The 19,198-nt window shown below is 39.6% G+C and overlaps 2 protein-coding genes across 5 annotated transcripts in view; one reads left to right on the top strand and one right to left on the bottom strand.

The window, feature by feature from the left end:
• Nucleotides 1-14,908, top strand: part of klhl15 (kelch-like family member 15) — a 38,327-nt gene extending 23,419 nt beyond the window's left edge. For 2 of the 3 annotated variants that reach the window (XM_080203971.1, XM_080203972.1), the window contains one exon: nucleotides 1,797-6,375. In XM_080203971.1, coding sequence (XP_080060097.1) covers nucleotides 1,797-2,906 — 1,110 coding nt within the window. In that variant the 3' untranslated portion in view covers nucleotides 2,907-6,375. Of the gene's footprint in view, nucleotides 1-1,796; nucleotides 6,376-14,890 lie in introns of those variants that run through there. The other variant, XR_013888682.1, reaches the window with a different exon arrangement.
• Nucleotides 7,150-19,198, bottom strand: part of c15hxorf58 (chromosome 15 CXorf58 homolog) — a 30,013-nt gene continuing 17,964 nt past the window's right edge. For both annotated transcript variants that reach the window (XM_080203974.1, XM_080203973.1), the window contains exons 5-8: nucleotides 18,578-18,709; nucleotides 14,101-14,330; nucleotides 11,291-11,429; nucleotides 7,150-9,807 (exon numbers count right to left, since the gene is read on the bottom strand). In XM_080203974.1, coding sequence (XP_080060100.1) covers nucleotides 9,634-9,807; nucleotides 11,291-11,429; nucleotides 14,101-14,330; nucleotides 18,578-18,709 — 675 coding nt within the window. In that variant the 3' untranslated portion in view covers nucleotides 7,150-9,633. The remainder of the gene's footprint in view (nucleotides 9,808-11,290; nucleotides 11,430-14,100; nucleotides 14,331-18,577; nucleotides 18,710-19,198) is intronic.

Raw genomic sequence — 19,198 nt, 5'->3', positions numbered from 1 at the left:
ATTAGTAAGAGGAAATAAAATGTTGGGTACATCCAAAGGATTTTTTCTTAAAAAGGAGAACAGTTTGTGAATTTGCATGAGAGTGATCTCAGCATCCTCAGTTTGCTCTCTGAACTCCTAGCCATGAATAGGAAAAATCAACCAGTGCTTTTTTTGATCACATTATCAAGTTCCCTTTTCTGAAGTTGTGTTATGACAAGCATGGTCTTAACTATGATGCTGCTAGCCTCAGTTGCCAGTATTCATTCTCTTAAGTTTATTAAAGGGGAATTGTGGTGGGAGAATGCAAATATGCAGCAATACCTTTTCCTGTTAGAATGAGACTTGTATGTCATTATGTGTTGTCACATTCTTTATTTGTTTTAAACATAATTTCACTATTTTATATGAAGTGTCATTGAGTGTTCCTTCGTCAAATCTTATAACATCACATAAGGTGTTAGGTGGGAAATCTGCCCATCCCTATGCTGTTTTCTAAAGTTCAAGGAAGTACCAAATTCAACTTGTCATTCCATCGAGGAATCAGGCAATGAAGAACCGTGAAAGATTTCTTGTGGATGGAATTATTTCTTGTGGAAGAAAGTTGTTAGGCCAATTTCTAATGTTTACATTAAAAGGTTGTAGGGAGTGTTTGCAGTGCAGTCACAGGCTACTTATTTATGAAAGTGAAGGTGGTGGGTATATTGATTGTTGCACGTGACTGAAATTTGTCAAGAAATGTGCAAGAAGTAAAAAACAAACTTGCTTCGTATTATAGTTTTTAATTTCTTTTGTATTAACTATGCAAAGCCAGTCCGGGTCAATGTGTATGGTTTTTTTTGTTGTAGCATTCCAGCTGTTCTCTTTCTCTGTTCCCAGATTTTTGCACAAGTGTATATTATTTCCTGATGTGAACAAATGTTGTCCAAAGTCTGTGAAACATAAATTCCCTGGCCCTATCATCAATTTATATAAATAACAAAGGATATTATCACACATTCTCAGTTGAATCCATATGGCAGAACATAATTGCTGTACTTTCAGAAGGAAAAGTTGATAAATGTGACATCAAAATAATATATTTAAGCGAGACTACTTAAATGTTTTCCATTCCCTACAGTATTAAATATCCAGATTATGTTGGAGATGGTCAGATATTTAAGTTTTTAATATAGAGCAATTCAGTTCTAACCTCCACGTGCCATAGTGACTTGATAACTAAACCATTAGGAACAAAGCATGATGGCAAAGTTTAAAATATCTAAAATATTGCCATTGCTGAGGTTTAATTTCCTGAAGAAAATTTGATCCACCTGCACAGTTCTTTTCTCAGAGTTGATGTAATATAGACTAAATATTAATAGATGTATTTTATCACACTTTGCTCATATTCATTTGTAAAGTACTTGGGGCAGAAAGAGCAACATAAAGTTTCTACTTTTCTGTGACAGAGCCACTACTCCTCTAAACAGTCTGCAGTAACATATGAGCTGTGTAATTAGATTTTACATCACTACTTGCACATTGTACTTGTGCATAGTTCATGCGCTTTGCTATTGCTAACTAGTGTGTGATGGCTGGATTGCAATGTTATGCCAAAGTCCTAAAATCGCATAACCATGAAGTCTAGTGCTTTTGATTTTGATTGCTGCAATTGGTGATTTTATTGGGCAAGGACTTTTTTATTGTAAGTACTAATTATATTAGAGTTTAGAAGTGAACTGAAGATTGAAGCAGAGGTATTCTTGTTATTTAAAGTTAATCTTTCCTATTTCCAAATTGTCACCATGTTATTATATGTTCTCATTTCTTCTCAGGTGAAACCATCTGAATTTTATCGCTACTCACGGCAGCTTCGATTTGAGGTTGAGCAGGCTTTAAGTTACTTTCAGAACATTAATCAACAGCCTCTTCTGGAGATGAGATCTAATCACATTCGCTCTGCCAAGGCACAAACTGCAGTTTTCCGAGGAATGATTGGACATAGCATGGTGAATAGCAAGATTCTTCTGTTGCACAGGCCAAGGGTCTGGTGGGAACTCGAGGGTCCACAAGTACCACTGCGACCTGATTGTCTTGCAGTAGTGAACAACTTTGTGTTTCTATTGGGAGGGGAAGAATTGGGTCCTGATGGTGAATTTCATGCCTCGTCCAAAGTTTTCAGGTATGATCCCCGACAAAATTCATGGTTGAGAATGTCTGACATGTCCGTCCCTCGATCTGAGTTTGCTGTTGGCATCATTGGAAAATATATCTATGCTGTGGCAGGGAGAACGAGAGATGAAACCTTTTACTCAACAGAACGTTATGACATAACACAAAACAAATGGGAATTCATTGATCCATATCCAGTTAATAAATATGGCCATGAAGGAACAGTTCTCAACAATAAGCTATACATAACTGGTGGCATAATGTCCTCTTCGACCTCTAAACAAGTGTGTGTATTTGATCCCAGTAAGGAAGGGACTGTAGAACAGCGGACAAGGAGAACACAAGTGGTTACAACATGTTGGGAGAACAAGGCCAAAATGAATTATGCACGCTGTTTTCATAAGATGATAGCCCACAATGGGAAACTCTATGTATTTGGCGGGGTGTGTGTGATTTTACGGGCATCTTTTGAGTCTCAAGGCTGTCCATCCACAGAAGTTTATAATCCTGATACTGACCAATGGACCATCCTAGCATCAATGCCTATAGGTAGAAGTGGACATGGGGTGGCAGTTGTTGAAAAGCAGATAATAGTTCTTGGTGGTCTTTGTTACAATGGCCAGTATAGTGACTCCATACTTACCTTCGATCCAGAAGAAAATAAGTGGAAAGAAGATGAATACCCAAGGATGCCTTGTAAGCTGGATGGCTTGCAAGTCTGCAGCCTTTACTTTCCTGACTTCATATTGGAGCATGTTCGGAGATGTACCTAAGACGTGGCTACGGCTACATTACACTAATCAGCTGGAGGGGAAACAGTAGACCTTTAATGGATTTGGGTGAGAGCAAGTTATGCAGTATTGAAAAAGTATTGCCCTTAAAATACAAGATGCCAAAAGAAGAAGCTGTGTACGTCTTTTATGTGCAGTTCAGTGTTATTTTTTGTTTAACTTTATTAGATGTAGTCTTTGTCAAAAATCTGTAAAAGATTTTAGATTAATTCTCTATCATTTAACCTTTTAAAAAGTCATTAGTTGTGAATGGGGAAGTTTACGTTTGTAACTGTAGTTTACAATTTGCCCCTTGATAGCCTCGCATTATCAGCTTGGCACTCTTAGTAACTGATATAATTTCTGAAGAGCTTACCTAATTTTTTTGGCCATTTTTATAATTTTTTTCTTTTAGTTTCCTCTCATGTTTATAAATCTAGCATCAACTTTGGCCTTTCCACTAAAATCTTTCTTCTCATGAATTTGGAAGCAAGTTTTCCATGATGTCTTTCGTGGTTTGATTGTTCTGGCTCAGAATTATGAACCCATCAAATAATGAATTATTTAGGACAGTAACATTGAAAATACCCCTTGTGCAGTTACTTTAATGCAGGAGGCAACAGAAATCACAAGAGCCAAATAGGAAAACTATTTCTGCGGTTTGTGGGAGGTAGGAAGAGCATGGAGAAAGAAGATGCTGCTGGGAGAATTTTAGAGTGATTCAGCCAATTATTTTGGGGAAATGAAACTTCTTGAAGGAAATTTTGAGTTTCCTTCTGTGTATAAACCTGTGTTTGACAGATTTTTTTGTGTTCCCTTTTCATAAGCTTTAACATGAATACAATCTTTTGGTTTTTACATTTATCTGTAATGTAAAAGTTATATTTTTAGAGTTTCCGAAGGACAGCCCTGGAAACTTAAACTCCAGTGTGAATTGTATCCTACAAATAGCTTAATCGTATAAGCTCATTTAAGAAAGGATTGCTGGTAAATCCTTTATTAGGTCACTGCATCTTTTGTATGTTTAAACTTCATCACCTTTGTGTGAATGTAGGGTTTGAGATAATATAGTAAGTTTTCAATAGAACTACAGAAGTCGGGTAAACAAGTCTCACATCGAATTGAGTTGAAATGAAGTGTATTGTATTTGGATGGTGATAACACTGGAAAGGCTTCTGTTTTAAAAAAATGTTCTGTTCTAAGAACAAGCCATTTTTCAAAATGCATGCAAATGTACATTTTAGTACCATCTCCATGCCATCAGTTATTCTAGAATGGGCAGTAAACCTTTTGCAGCTTGAACAATTTATCTTGCACATTTGTAACAATCTTTGTTTCTCTTTGTGACTCAAAGCTTATTTAAAAAATATTGGACATGTCTACCATTTTAACCATTCTGGAAACCAAAAAAAGTCATGGATTTGATTGTAGGAAAACTAGAAGATTTATCAAAAAAATGTAAAGGGACAAAAAAAAATCAGGAAGTGTAAAAAGTGTTGCAATGTAAATACTGAATCTTATTTTTCACTCTGGGCAAAGTGGATGCATCAAGCTTCCAAATGAAGTGTATTTAGTTAGCTGTAGTCTTGAAAATTTGTGCTACGGAAAATTAAAATGTTTTTAAAAAATTATCACTGAAGTTATTGTTGTAGCAATTAAGCAATCTAAAATTTAAAACCTCTCCGTTACAAGGTGATATCTGTAAATCAACTGGCAATGTTCATTAATTCTGTGGGGGGTGACTAACTATCCATGTCACTTTACAATCTGTTCTAGTTCAATAGGATGCATATTTGCAAACAACCATCTTGCTTGTTCTATAGATTCCATTTCCACTAATGTAACTCTATCTGCTAGACTGTAAGTTACCATTACTTTTAACACACAACTCCCTGTATTGAGTGGTCCGCTTTTTATATCAAGCTTTCAGATGAGGCTAATTTATAATAAAGATTTGAGAAACCTACTTGTGTGCAGGATGAGGGGGGAAGAAATTGAATCAATCCATAAATTAGTCATAAGAAAGACCTTGCGTTGTATAGAAGTATATGTCGCTCACATTTGGTGCCTGGAGACTTTACGCTCTGTTAATGGTATGACTCAATTTGTGTACAAGCCAGATGTCCTGTGCATTTAAAAAATAATAATTTAAAGATCTTGTAGTTGGCAATCGGAAAATACTTAATTCTTTAGTTTTCTGAGCATTTTGGTAACTGTTGTCCCAGGAGTTTTAAGTGCCTACGTTCACAAACTAAACGTGAGAGTAAGATCAGACTGCAAGGATTCTTTAAGTAAATCATTTTGTTCCATTGTGACTAAATTGGGGCACTGCAAAGCACAGTAAACCTAAGCTTCTCTAATACATTAAAGTTTTGAGTAAAAGGGAAGGTTTTCTACATTTGAAACAGATTGTAAATTATAAATGTTGGGCTGTTCTTGGACTATTTCACAAATGCAGCCAATGTAATTAAAGTACAACAAAATAAATTATAGTTTTCTTAAATGCTGTAACTTTTTTTTAGATTTTATTCTCCTACTTGAAGCCTACTCATCTCTGGTCATTGTAGAATCATGGACCAACTGTTCTGTTGGTGCAGGGGGCCACCTTTACCAGCAGGAGCAGGCAGTAGCACTTGCAACCTAAGACAGACCCAAGCTGAAATGTATTTACATGTTAACTGTTTGACAGAATGTTCATGTCTTATTATTTATATTAACTATATCCTCACTGGAAAAAATGGAACCACACTACCATACAATATACAAAATATTCAAATACCCACTTAATCAGTGCAAAAAAATTTTGTGACTTTTTAAAGCTGAAGATATTTGTAAAAATTGTAAAAAGTGTTAAATAAAAGAGTTGACTTTTAAAAATGACTCCTTTATTTGTCAATCCTCCTTGAACAGTTGAACATCTATCAACATATGTTGACTTAATTCCCATTAAAAGTAATGCCAGAAAAATCCCAAAAATAATATTTATGAACTTGTCTTGATTTCTCAGTTTGAAGGAAGAATGGGTTTAAATTTATTTATTTTGTATCTTATTAATGTACCAGTGACTATACAATGATTGTTTTCAACAGTGGCAGTAGACAACTGATCATTAGATGAGTAAAAAAAGTGTGTAATATCTTTTTCATCTCAAAAATGGTCTGTATAAAATTCAGTGAGTGATTTCCTGATGAGTGCATTTAGAATTTTTGACATTGTCAAATGTCAAAAAATGTTTTCACTTTATTTGCATATGCAAATTTTTTGTAATTTATTGTATTTATAATTTTGATTAAACCAATTACTCCCATTCCCTCTACTCAATTGAAATGTTTAAGTAAATGTTTATTTCACCAAGGAAACAAGTTTATCTTTTTAAACGTGGCATGTATATTTGCCTGGACATTGTCTCTTTTCTATGTTAAATTTATGAATATGCTCTGTAAAAATAAAGATGTTATTTTGTTTGCTACAATAGTGATAGGGTGGATCTCTTTCTACCTGCTAACACAATGCTTAATGAGAAATTGAATATTTTAAATATTTTTAGCACTGCTGCCTCACAGCGCCAGGGACCCAGTTCAGTTCCAGGCTTGGGTCACTGTCTGTGTGGAGTTTGCACGTTCTCCCCATGCGTGCATGGGTTTCCTCCAGCTGCTGAGATTTCTTCCCACATTCTGAAAGACGTGTTGGTTAGGTGCATTGGCCCGAAGGGGGGCCCGAGTGTGGCAACGAGGGGAATTTCACAGTAACTTCATTGCAGTGTTTTAAATGTAAGCCTTATTTGTGACTAATAAATAAACTTTAACTTTTAACTTTAAATGCTTGCACCTTAAATTTGCACCTGATGTAAAAATTTAGAGTAACTTGTAGTTTTGCTGAATAAAATCTTTGTTCAGCTAACAGGAGCAGTCCTTAAAAGAAATTGCTCTCAATGGATTAACAGTCTTTTGACTTGTTGCACCATTAAGACGAGAAAATTTCTGTTTTTGAGTTTTTGTCAGTTCTTGAACAAACTAAACTCATTAGGTGTAATTGAAACTGGCCTCAGAATTTCTGGGTTGAATAGTAACAAGATCGGCCATTGTCCTGAAAAGGTGCACAAGTGAGTATTTGCTGTTGACTGGATTTGATTTTGCTGCGATTTTCCCTTGTCAAATAATCTGCTTGTTAACTGGATTTGCACAATATGAACAATCAATTGTGAGAGCTGCTCGTATACACAAAATTACTGTCCTCGGGTCAAGAGTAGAAAAAATGTTCATTTTATTTTCAAGATAAGGAAGTATGAATATCATGACAATGAATGCATTGGTAATAACCAGAAATCACCATGTATAATGCTAAATGGCGACAGTTATGGTTGTAATGCCTAGTATATTGGATTGATTCCCAACCATTCAAACATTGCTCATGCTTGTTTTGAAGACTTGTATTGGTTTTGAAATGTTAATGCTGTTTCTCTCCATAGATGCTGCCAAACCTGCTGCATTTTTCCAACATTTCGTATTGTTTTCTATTTGTGGCTTTTACTGACATTTTCTGCAGGCTGTGGTTAAGCTTGTAAATTTGTAACCATTCTTGGTTTCATATTTCACTGCAGAATTTACTGCATTCCATTCATTGATATTTTAAAAAATAATGTAGGGGAGGGATGATATGGTGCGTCTGTACCAACATACCACATTTCTCAGTTTGAGGTTAACCTGGGATTTCTGCCAGTGTAAAGACCTGGGCATTGTAATCTTGCTGGACATAATTAGCATCAATTCATTTAGCTTTTCTGATGGTTAAGATCTTATCTCAAATTACTTTTTGGTCACCGTTGAATTAATTCCTCAGAGAATTTGTTATTAAAGTTTTCAATTTCAATGTGTTTATAGAAACATGCTTAAAATTTGAAAAATAGCAAATACAGCATTGTACATTAGGGTCTACTTCCTACCACTTCTTAGGTGCTGCCTTCTCAAATGCTTATCGTTAGTACACTTGTAACTCCATTGTCCCTGAAGGAGCTTGTCTGTGCTAGTTCTGGGGGCACTATTACTTTGCCCAAGTAGATAATGAACCTTTTCCTCTTGTAGAGGAACTTTTAAGTATCCAACTGGATTGCTACAAAACAACAGGTGTTAATGGTAGCACTTTTGCTCTTCAGTCTGTAGGTTATGTCTCCAATCCACACTGCAGTGAAATGAGCATACAATCTAGGCTGACACTTCACTGCAGAATTAATGGATTTTAATGGAGAGAAACCATCAGTTGCAGTCTTGGATGAGATGTCAAACTAAAACCCTCTGCAATATCAGATAGATCTTAAAGATCACAGGGCACCTTTTGAAGAAAAGCAGTAACATGTTAGATAGAGGCTTTAATGTGATAAAATATCCAAAGAGGTTTTAAAGGAGCCCTATCAAACAAATTATGATGCCAAACCACATAAGCAGGTATTAGGTCAGCTTGATCAGAAGGGTAGGTTTCAAGGAGTGCTTTAAGGAAGGAGGGTGAAAGAAAGGTATTTGGAGGGAATTCCAAGGTTTAGCACCAAGGCAAACTGAAGGCACAGTCACTGATGGTAAAATGATTAACATCAAGAATGTTTGAGGCCAGAATTAGAAGAACACAGATATGTTGGAGGACTGTGGAATTAGTGAGGATTATGAGGTGGGAAGGATATAGAGACATTTGCAAACAAGAATGAGATTTTTAAAATCAAGACGATGCTTGATTTAAGTCAATGTAAATCAGCAAACAGAACAGATGGGGGACATAAGTTGCTGCAAGTTAAGATATGGGTAACAGTGTTTTGGATTACCTCAGGTTTACAGAATGTGGGAGATCAGCCAGATCAGACAGGAGGTTTCAGCAGCAGATGAGCTGAGACTGGGGTGAGGTTCACTGATGTTAAGGAGGTAGAAAAAGACTCTTAGTGATGGCATTAATATGAGGGAAGTTCAGGTTCAGGATCACATGACAACCAGGTTGCTCGCGAGAGATGGAGTTAGAAACTGGGGAATGAAATTCGGGAAGGGATTTTTCCCAATGCCCTGGCCAATATTTATTCCTGAAATACCACCACTAAAAAGATCATCTGGTCATTCATTTTTGTACTTTTGACCTTTATGTACAAATTGGGTGCCATGTTTCCTGAAATTATGATATTTCAAAAGTAACTAATTTCCTGCAAAATATTTTAGGAACATACCGAGTGGAAAGCAGCTGTCTAAATACAATGCTTTGTTTAAATGCTTAAACAGTGAACCCTGCTGCAATCTGGAGGCTAAGATGCAAGATTGTATTTAACTACATAACATAATGCAATATGGTCTCTTGACAACATATTAGCGGGTGATTAATTCCCATGTACCTTGTGCAGCATGAGTCACATCTTCAGATGAGAAAAATCAGACTAGGGATGGAGGGAAGGAAGGGCAATGTCGTTTGAAGTTCTTGCAACAATGTAATCTATTTACTGTTGCCAAGAGGCCTTAATTTCATGCACTCTAAATGCTTAACATTTACATTGAAAACCTAAAGCCATTCAGTTTGTAATTTATCCTGTGTATGCAACCAGTAGGTTATTAGAATACAGTGTCAAAGTGTAGCCTTCAAAAGCCTTCAAAGGATATTAAGTTTTCTGAACAGTTGTAAATGGTTCTGAACGCAAAGATCAAAGTCTGGCAGCTGATGTATCACTTCCAATATGTAGTCTTATTTAAGTCAGGGAAACGTCCATCTAACAGTCAAGTGAAAGCTCCTGCGTCCAAGCATAGAGTTCATCCACTTCAAGCTCCCACTCTTCATCTGAAGCTAAAAGGGCAACCTGACTTTTCTTCTCTTCATCACAGCTTGTGACAAGCTGAAAACTATCCTGCGCAAGATTGTGTTGAGTGGTTTTATTTAGTTCATCCTGGAAATCACATTGATGAAGAATCATGGATTAAAGAAAGATGAAACAAAATAATCAACAATTAGGTTCTTAAAACTTGATATCAATACTGTATCTTTGTTATGTGGAATGAAAATTAGTTAATTTTCATTAACTAATACAGGCACAATGGGCTGACTGGCCTCTTTCTGTGCTGTAACCTTTGTATGGTTTTGTGGTAAGTAAAACCTTCAATGCAAAGTCATTCATGTGTGCATAAGGTTCTGAAGCTCAATCTGAGTCTACATTTTACAGAACTCGCATACGCAAAGCTCCCTGATACATGCTCAATTCATTGGTCCTGATAATTTGCTCAGTGAACAGGAAACAGCATCCTTCCTTTGTGCTCATCAAGGTAAGGAAATGCTAGGAATGGAACACTGCATTTCAAGTATCCAGTGTCAGCAGTGTGCATTCCCAAGAACAACATCTTGTATTAATCTTAGTGCCTTAAAGTAACAGAAAATTTGATCAAAAAGGCGAATTTTGAGAAGTTTAGTAGAGTGATAGAAATGCAATGAGATTTAGGCGTGTACAGCATGTTGGTAATGGGTAGGCACTTGAGAAGTTGAGTTTCTAAATCTGGCAGAAGCATGGCTAAGGGTTTCAGCATCAGACTGAGCTGGATATGACTACAACTGTTTGTACAACAGAATAAGGTGGGAAAAAGCTACCATGATTTTGCACAATCTGGTTGAGTCAGAGTGAGTGGCTGAGGAAGGGGATTGAATCACTGGAAAGAGTGCCAGATTTTATGGTCGGGCTGAAAGTTTTGTTTTCAATCTTCCACATGTTCAGTTAGAGAAAGATGTGACTCTAAAAGTTTGATGGCACTGAGATGAGCATGGTAAGAAGGCTCACAACATCACGTTTTATTTGGTAGCACAAGCCACAAGCTTTCAGAGTGCAAGGAGCAGCACTCTGAAAGCTTGTGGCTTGTGCTACCAAATAAGCCTGTTGGACTTTAACCTGGTGTTGTGAAACTTAGTGTTTATCCCAATCCAACGCCAGCATCATGGCACTGAGGTGGTCAGGAAGTCAACAGGAGCAGTAGAGTTTGATACCCCAGTCTAAGGATGGAATTTGCTAGCAGATGATTTCACAAAGCAAGTAATATAGATAAGAATGAAAAATCGGCCAAGGATACATTCTGGGGGAAGGCTGGAGGTGAGGATGCAGAAGTGACAAGTGAAGGCTCTTCTGGAGATCTGCCAGCTGTGCTCAAAGCTATAATCGAACCCCATGAGTGAAGTTCTAAGTGTGTGAAAACCGCAAGTGGATCATTTAATTGAAAGTTTGATTAACTTAGTGGATCAGTGAATTATTGTCCAGTATATCACACTGGGGCTATGAAATAAAAGAAATGCAATTATTTTGCCAAACACTGGATTAACTGGTGTAGTCATTGCTCTTTAGGTAACAGAAATAGAGAATTAAAACATCTGTATATAAATCATTGTTTTACCTCTTTATCCAAACCATACAACTTTCTCATTTTGGAGACTTTCAGTTGCGTTTTATAAGAACGGCGTTGTGATTCTCTTGATGTTTTTGAGGAAATTGAGGATCGCCGTGGAGGAAATTGTGACGATACACATGGTGGCCTAGGAATTAAACACATAGCTCTTTCTAGTTTTTAGTTTGTCTATCGATGTACCTTGTGTGTAAATGGGTGGGGCAGGCAGGGTTATGTGGCTGTTGTGTGTATTGTGTTGCAGAATTTCCATCCACCCAACTCACTTTCATGTTAATGACTGGTTTTAATCGCTCTGAAATTAGTCTAGACCAGAAGTGCCCAAAATATTACTGAGCAGGTGCAAACTGACTATGGGAAATCAGGAAGCGATTTCCTGAGTGCCTCCATGAATAGATTCGCCCCATCAACAGGGACCAGATCTGATGGCCTTGCATGGGATCAGAAGCTATTAAAGCTAGGGGCAGGGCCAAGAAGTGCCGCAATCTGTGTTAAAATGAAACTCCAGGCCTAACCCTCCACGGTTTGTAGAAGCAGAGGTGAGTAGTCTTTGCAATGGAGAGGACATCAGGGCAGCAGTTGATCTTGTGGTAAAGGACATTGAGGTGTGAACAGACCTGTTTGGACAATGGATAGTTTTGTTTTATTTTTATTTGTTCATGTATTGGAGATGCTGGCAATGCTAGCATTTATTGCCCATCACTAGTTGTTCTTTAGAAGTTGGTCCATCTTCTTGAACCATTGTTGATCATGTGGTGAAGATTCTCCCAAAGTGCTGTGGTAGGATGTGCAGGATTTTGACTCAACATGAAGGAATGGCAGTGTTTCCTAATCAGGACGGTGTGCATCTTGGAGAGAAATGTGTAGGTAATGATGTTCCTGTGCGACTGTTGCTCTTCTATTTGGCAGAGGTCACAGTTTTGGAGGTGGTGTTGAAGGAGCTTTGGTGAGTTGCTGCAGTGTATAGGTGTAGATGATACAAGTGGCTGTCATATCGCGCTGATGGTGGAGGCAGTGAATGTCTAAGGTGTTTATCAAGCAGCTACTTTGTCCTGGATGTTAAGCTTTATCAGTATTGTTGGAGGTGCATTCATCCAAGCAAGTGAAGAGGGCTCCACTCTTGATTTGTCTCGTAAAAGCTGACCCATTGCTAATGATATGATCAAGGGACTTACTATAAATGAGGAAAAGGAGGGAACTTAGAATGGATTCTTTGGGAATGTATGGGAGGGGAAAAGTTCTGGTCACGACCTTGCATGACCAAGCAACGGCAGTTGCTCAGAGCTAGATAATGGAGCAGCATTGGGAAGAGAATTACCTATCTAATGTGTTAGAGTATTTGGTGACAGGTATCAGTTGTAACTAAATTATCAAACAAAAGCAAACAGCTAGAAATAATCAGCTTTATAATACTGAAGATTACTGTGATAATCTTCACGTCAGCCAATGGAAAGAATTAGAGACAGCATAGGAAACAGGCCCTTTGGTCCCACAAACCTGCTCCACCCATTTTAACACTGAGTGCCTCATTCCAATCCTCCTTCTACCTATGACTTTTGCCTACATCTCGTGGATTCCCCAATAAAGGGGTGCAAATTTAGGGAATTATATGTGCGCCAGATTAAGGGAGATCTAATTTAGGAACAATTTATTAACACCAATCAGCCTAAAAGCACATTTTTGGGTTGTGGGAGGAAACCAGAGCACCTGGAGAAAACCATGCAAGCACGGGGAGAATGTGCAAACTCCCATAGACACTGACCCAAGTCGGAGATCTGACCCGGGTCCCTGTAACTGCACAGCAAACAGTGATAGTCACTGAGCTGTCGTGTTGCCCGTCAACTGGTCCAGTTTAAGCATACGCTAATGACGTGAAGCACTAGGCAACTCTTGAAGCAACATCCAAGAGCAGCCCTCGCACGCCCCACCGCGTGTATGCCCCTTGTTGGCCAACAAGGCGGACCGAATCGCCTGTGGATGTAAAAAAAAAAGAGACATCAATAAACATACAACAGCCTATACAGACATTAACGGAAGATCCCCAATAGTTCCAATGTAAGAGACAGGTGAGCCTTAAAATTCGTTGGATGGCCGATAGGAATCTATTAATTCCCAGGAACGTCCTGAGGCTCTTGATCCTCAACTAGAACATCCTTTGGTATCCCTCCATCTCTAGTCAGCTCCAGCTGACAAAATAGGGTGGTCTTCACTGGCCCAAAATTCAAAGAAACACAGGCCAATACCAATAGCACAGCTCTCCCTATCAGTACTAAAGGCCTCAACTCCCTCTTAGTGACAAGCTCAACCCCTTACTGTAAAGAAAATATTCTTGTGCAAAATATTTACTTTCTCTGTTCTCTCATCCTTGTAAGAATTTTGTCAGAAAATGTATTAAATGTATGTTTATAATGCTGCATTTGTAGGTTTATAATGCTACGACATTTCCATCTTTATCCATCTTATGTAATTTTTCTTTTATTCATTCATGGGCCATGGGCATCACTGGCTGGCCAGCATCTGTTGCCCATTCCTAGTTGCCTTGAGAAGGTGGTGGTGAGCTGCCTTCTTGAATCGCTGCAGTCTATGTTCTGTGGATTGACCAACAATGCCGTTAGGGAGGGAATTCCAGGATTTTGACCCAATGATCGCCAAAGAATAGCAATATATTTCCAACTCACGATGGTGAGTGGCTTGGAGGGGCACTTGCAGATACCCTTGTCCTTTTAAATGGAAGTGGAGTCTGATTTCTGAATATAAAATATTACAAGCATTTCACAAAGTTGCTCCCTTCTATTAGGTACCTGGTTTGAGAGATGGCTTTAATGTGTTGAAGCTGAATTTCTTCAGTAATTGGTTTGGAAAGCATAGTTGGCAATTCCTTCTTCAAACGCTGAGATAAAGTTTTGCTTTGAGCATAGTCCATAATGTCATACATAATTGTTGTTCTGGGTAGATTTGTCAGGGTCAACATTCTCCAGCAGTTGTCTCTTCCCCCGAGATAAGCTGGAGTCTCATCCAGATTACTTGTATACTACACGAGAAAAATATAAACAGCACACTTAACAACCAACTAATTCTTGTAGCATCATTTGTGTGAGTCATGTGATATACGTGAACAACCAAAAGTAGGACAAAAAAGAACCTTATAATCTCCAGTTAAAAATGGTGACAGCGGCAATTAATGGAAAGAGGCGGCTTCATCACCGATGGGCAAGATGGAGTGGTGAAATATTTACAAGTACATTGGATATCCATCCCATTGCACGGATTTTCAGGGCTAAATTAAATGATGGCTGAGAGATTTTATTTTTGAACAAGTGACAATGTTATTGTAATATTTGAATGAAGTCACAACAGTATTATTTTAACATGTATATAGTATCCTATTGATTGTGAGCAAAATTTTCAGCGATTGACCATGTTTCATGCATACCCAGAATTGCCATGGACTGACGTGTGTATGCAAATTAAATTAAAGAACCCAGAAATATGATTGATTTTCAGGCTATTTCTGCAGTGTATTTTTTTTGCTCTTTTCCAGCTGTGACTGAAGAGTTTTTATAACAATAATATTGTTTTTTCTCCCATCAGCTCCATCAATGCGACATTGGGGCTCTCCATGGAAGGAGAAAAGAACCAAGAGAGGAATGCCAGGCAATGGGGAATGCAGCAGATATATTCTGCACCCATCCAATCATATGCTGCCATATTTCCATCTGAATTCTTTGTGCAGAAAAGATAGGCTAAAGGTATAAATGGTTAAATGTAATTTGTTTCATCTCAGTAAGAGTATATATAATTCTGGTCCCAGCAGAATACCCAAAGGAAGCAAGTGCCAGTATAGTATAGGGTTTGCCAATTCTGATTGGTGTATAGCTGGAGGTTTCAGTGCATGATCTTCCATGTTGATTCATCGTGCCTTCAGACTCAGCACTGTCCATCCTGCAGATACGCTGCCTTTCCACAGCAATTGGAAAGGGAAGAAGAAGAAGAACAAAAAATCAGCCTGGGAAACAGGCCCTTCGGCCCAACGAGCCCGCGCCGCCATCTCAACACCACCAGTCCACCTCTCTACCCACGACCCCTGTCTAATGTTTTATGGCCATCCAGATTGAGGGAAACTGATTTAGGGACAATTTATTCCTGCCAATCAGCCTAACAGCACATCTTTGGGGTGTGGGAGGAAACCGAAGCACCCGGAGAAAACCCACGCAACCACGGGGAGAATACGCAAACTCCCACAGACACCGGCCCAAATCCATGTGTCTGCACAGCAATCAGTGATAGTCACTGAGCTGTCGTCTTGCCCAGTATCTTGTCCAGTTTAGGCACACGCTAACGACATGAAGCACTAGGCCAATCTCGAACAACCAAGAGCAGCCCCAGTACGACCCATCGCGTGTATGCCCCTCGTTGGACACGAGGTGGACCGACTTAAAACCTGTGAATGAAAAGAGAAAAAACATTATTTTCATACTATACCCATTTACATTACCAGGGACGCCCCAATGCTAATGACCCTTATTTAAAAGGGTCTCCTATATCCACCCATCTCCAACTCAGTCATGTGCCTAAGTTACTCTTAAAGGACTCTAGCGTGTTTGCCTCCACCACCTTACTTGGCAGAGCATTCCACACCCCCACTACCCTCTGTGTGAAAAACCACCCTCTAATATCTGTGTTGTACCTCTCCCCCCTCACCTTAAGTCCATGGCCCCTTGTCCTACGTGTCTCTATCATAGGAAATAGCTTACCTCTGTTTTACTCTATCTATACCCTTCATAATCTTATATACCTCTATTAGATCCCCCCTCAGTCGGCATCTTTCAAGGGGAAAGAGCCCCAATTTCTTCAATCTTTCTTCATACCCCAGTCCTTCCATACCAGGCAACATCCTGGTAAACCTCCTCTGCACTCTCTCCAGCGTCTCCATGTCCTTCCGGTAGTAAGGCGACCAGAACTGGATGCAGTACTCCAAATGCGGCCTAACCAACGTTCTGTACAACTGCAACATTAGACTCCAGCTCTTATATTCTATACCCCTTCCTATAAAGGCTAACATACCATAGGCTTTCTTCACCACACTCTCCACTTCCACTGCCACCTTCAAAGACTTGTGCACTTGCACCCCCAGGTCTCGCTGCGATTCTATACTCCTTACAGGCTTACCCTTTATCATATAACTTCCCCCTACATTATTCCAGCCAAAATGCATCACCTCACATTTATCCGGATTAAACTCCATTTGCCACATATCTGCCCAATCAACCAGCCTATCAATATCCCGCTGTATTGCCAGACACTGCTCCTCACTGCCCGCCAATCCAGCCATCTTGGTGTCATCAGCAAATTTGCTGATCACACCACCTACTCCCTCTTCCAAATCATTTATATACACTACAAAGAGAAGAGGTCCCAGTACCGAGCCCTGCGGCACACCACTAGTGACAGACCTCCAGCTAGAAAAAGACCCCTCCACTACTACTCTCTGACTCCTCTTTGCAAGCCAGTTCTCTACCCATCTAGGTACCTGACCACATATCCCATGAGCGTTAATCTTCTGTACCAACCTACCATGGGGGACTTTGTCAAACGCCTTACTGAAATCCATATCCACTTTGGTAGGAATAATGGTAGGAAGGACTATTACTTACGTGGCGAAAAACTGCAGCAGGCGACGGTGCAGAGGGACCTTGGGGTCCTTGTGCATGAGTCGCAAAAACCCAGCCTGCAGGTGCAGCAGGTGGTCAGGAAGGCTAATGGGATGCTGGCCTTCATAGCGAGGGGGATTGAATATAAAAGTAGGGAGGTCTTGCTGCAGCTGTATAGGGCACTGGTGAGGCCACAGCTGGAGTACTGTGTGCAGTTTTGGTCGCCGCACTTACGCAAGGATATTTTGGCCTTGGAGGGAATGCAGAGGAGGTTTATTAGGCTGATGCCAGAGTTGAGGGGGTTGAGCTATGAGGAGAGGCTGGATAAACTAGGCTTGTACTCGTTAGAGTTTAGAAGAATGAGGGGAGATCTCATTGAGACGTATAAGATGATGAATGGGATGGATAAGATAGAGGTGGAGAGACTCTTCCCGCTCAGAAAGGACAGTAGGACTAGGGGGCACAGCCTCAAGATAAAGGGGGGGCGGTTTAGAACGGAGTTGAGGAGGAACTTCTTCACTCAAAGGGTGGTGAATCTCTGGAATTCTCTGCCTGTTGAAGTGGTGGAGGCTGCCTCGCTAAATATTTTTAAGACGCAGGTTGATGGGTTTTTGATAAGTGAGGGGATTAAGGGTTACGGGGAGAGGGCGGGAATGTGGAACTGAGCCACGACAGATCAGCCATGATCTTATTGAATGGCGGGGCAGGCTCGAAGGGCTAGATGGCCTACTCCTGCTCCTATTTCTTATGTTCTTGTGACATCAACGGCTTGTCCTTCATCAACCGTTTTTGTCACCTCCTCAAAGAATTCTACCAGATTCGTAAGGCAAGACTTCCCCTTGACAAAGCCATGCTGCGTATCCTTAATCAGATCACAATGCTCCATGTGCGCATACATCCTATCCCTAAGAATCCTCTCCATCAACTTACCTACCACTGACGTTAAGCTCACCGGCCTAAAGTTACCCGGGCTATCCCGCCTACCCTTTTTAAACAATGGTACCATGTTCGCTATCCTCCAGTCCTCTGGGACCTCACCTGTGTCCAAAGAAGAGACAAAGATTCGCGTCAGAGGCCCAGCAATCTCATCCCTCGCCTCTCTAAGCAGCCTAGGATAAATGCAATCGGGCCCCGGAGATTTATCGGTTTTAATGCCATCTAAAAGCCCTAACACTTCTTCCCTCATAATCGATAGATCTTTCAATTGGCCTACCACTCCCTCAATGACCGTACCAGACATCAAGCCCCTCTCCTTTGTGAATACTGACGCAAAGTATTCATTCAGGATCAAGGGGACAAACTCTTTGCTACCCAATTGGATTAATCGTGACTATTGGTGAAACAGTCAATTTTTCTCACCTTCAATATTTTTATAACAAAATTAAAGTGGTCAAAGAGAAGGTAAAACGAACACAGTTCTCCTTAATGCTCCTTTGAGTTCCCGCCTGGGTTTCTTGCAGCAGTGAGCTAGAGATTAATCTTCAGTTTAGAGAGGGTTGGCAATCTTTGTGTGGTAGTCTTGTTTGTAATTCATGGGACGTTTTTGAGTACTAGGAATGCAGATGGGCTATACTTACATACAATATTAGTTTAGTAAATAGTAGCATTACAAACCCAGGTTTCAAACCTGCATATAATCTTTCATTGTAACGATATCAACTTCATCAGCTATTTTGGTTCTTTGATACTGAAGGTTATCCTGTATTATAAGATTGTAGAATTTCCTGCGTCCCATAATTTGGCAGGAAGCTGCAGCTGCCTGTAGAGAAAAGAAACCCAGAATGGCTTTGACGATGATTGAAAATATTTCTGTGAATTATAAAATTAAAGCCTAGAAAAGAAAGGCAATTCATATCACCTTCTCAAACCCTCCCTCCAAAAAACAAAGCACATCACTCAATAAAATTTAAGCAATAAGGCAGTGGGTAATGTTACTGGCTTAGTAACTGGAAACCAGGACCAATAATCTAAAGATAACCAAAAAACAGTTCATTCATTAAACAACTCAGGATTGTCATAAAACACAATTGGTTCACTAATGGTGAAGAAAATCTAGCCTACTTGATATCCAGAACCACCGCAATGTGATTGACCTTTAACTGCCCCCTGAAATGACCTGGCAAGCTGTTCAGTTTGAAGAAAATTGCTACAAAGATCTATAGGCAAGTTTTTCTGACCCTGCCCTCCAATGGGATTGTCTGGTCTGCCAATTTCAATGGACTTTTGATTGGCCCACTGCATTCCCCAC

The sequence above is a fragment of the Carcharhinus amblyrhynchos genome, chromosome 15 (assembly GCF_965287045.1).
Source record: "Carcharhinus amblyrhynchos chromosome 15, sCarAmb.v2.hapA, whole genome shotgun sequence".
NCBI lineage: Eukaryota > Metazoa > Chordata > Chondrichthyes > Carcharhiniformes > Carcharhinidae > Carcharhinus > Carcharhinus amblyrhynchos.
The sequence above is the reverse complement of the archived record's forward strand: the minus strand, read 5'-3'. Positions and strand labels throughout refer to the sequence as shown.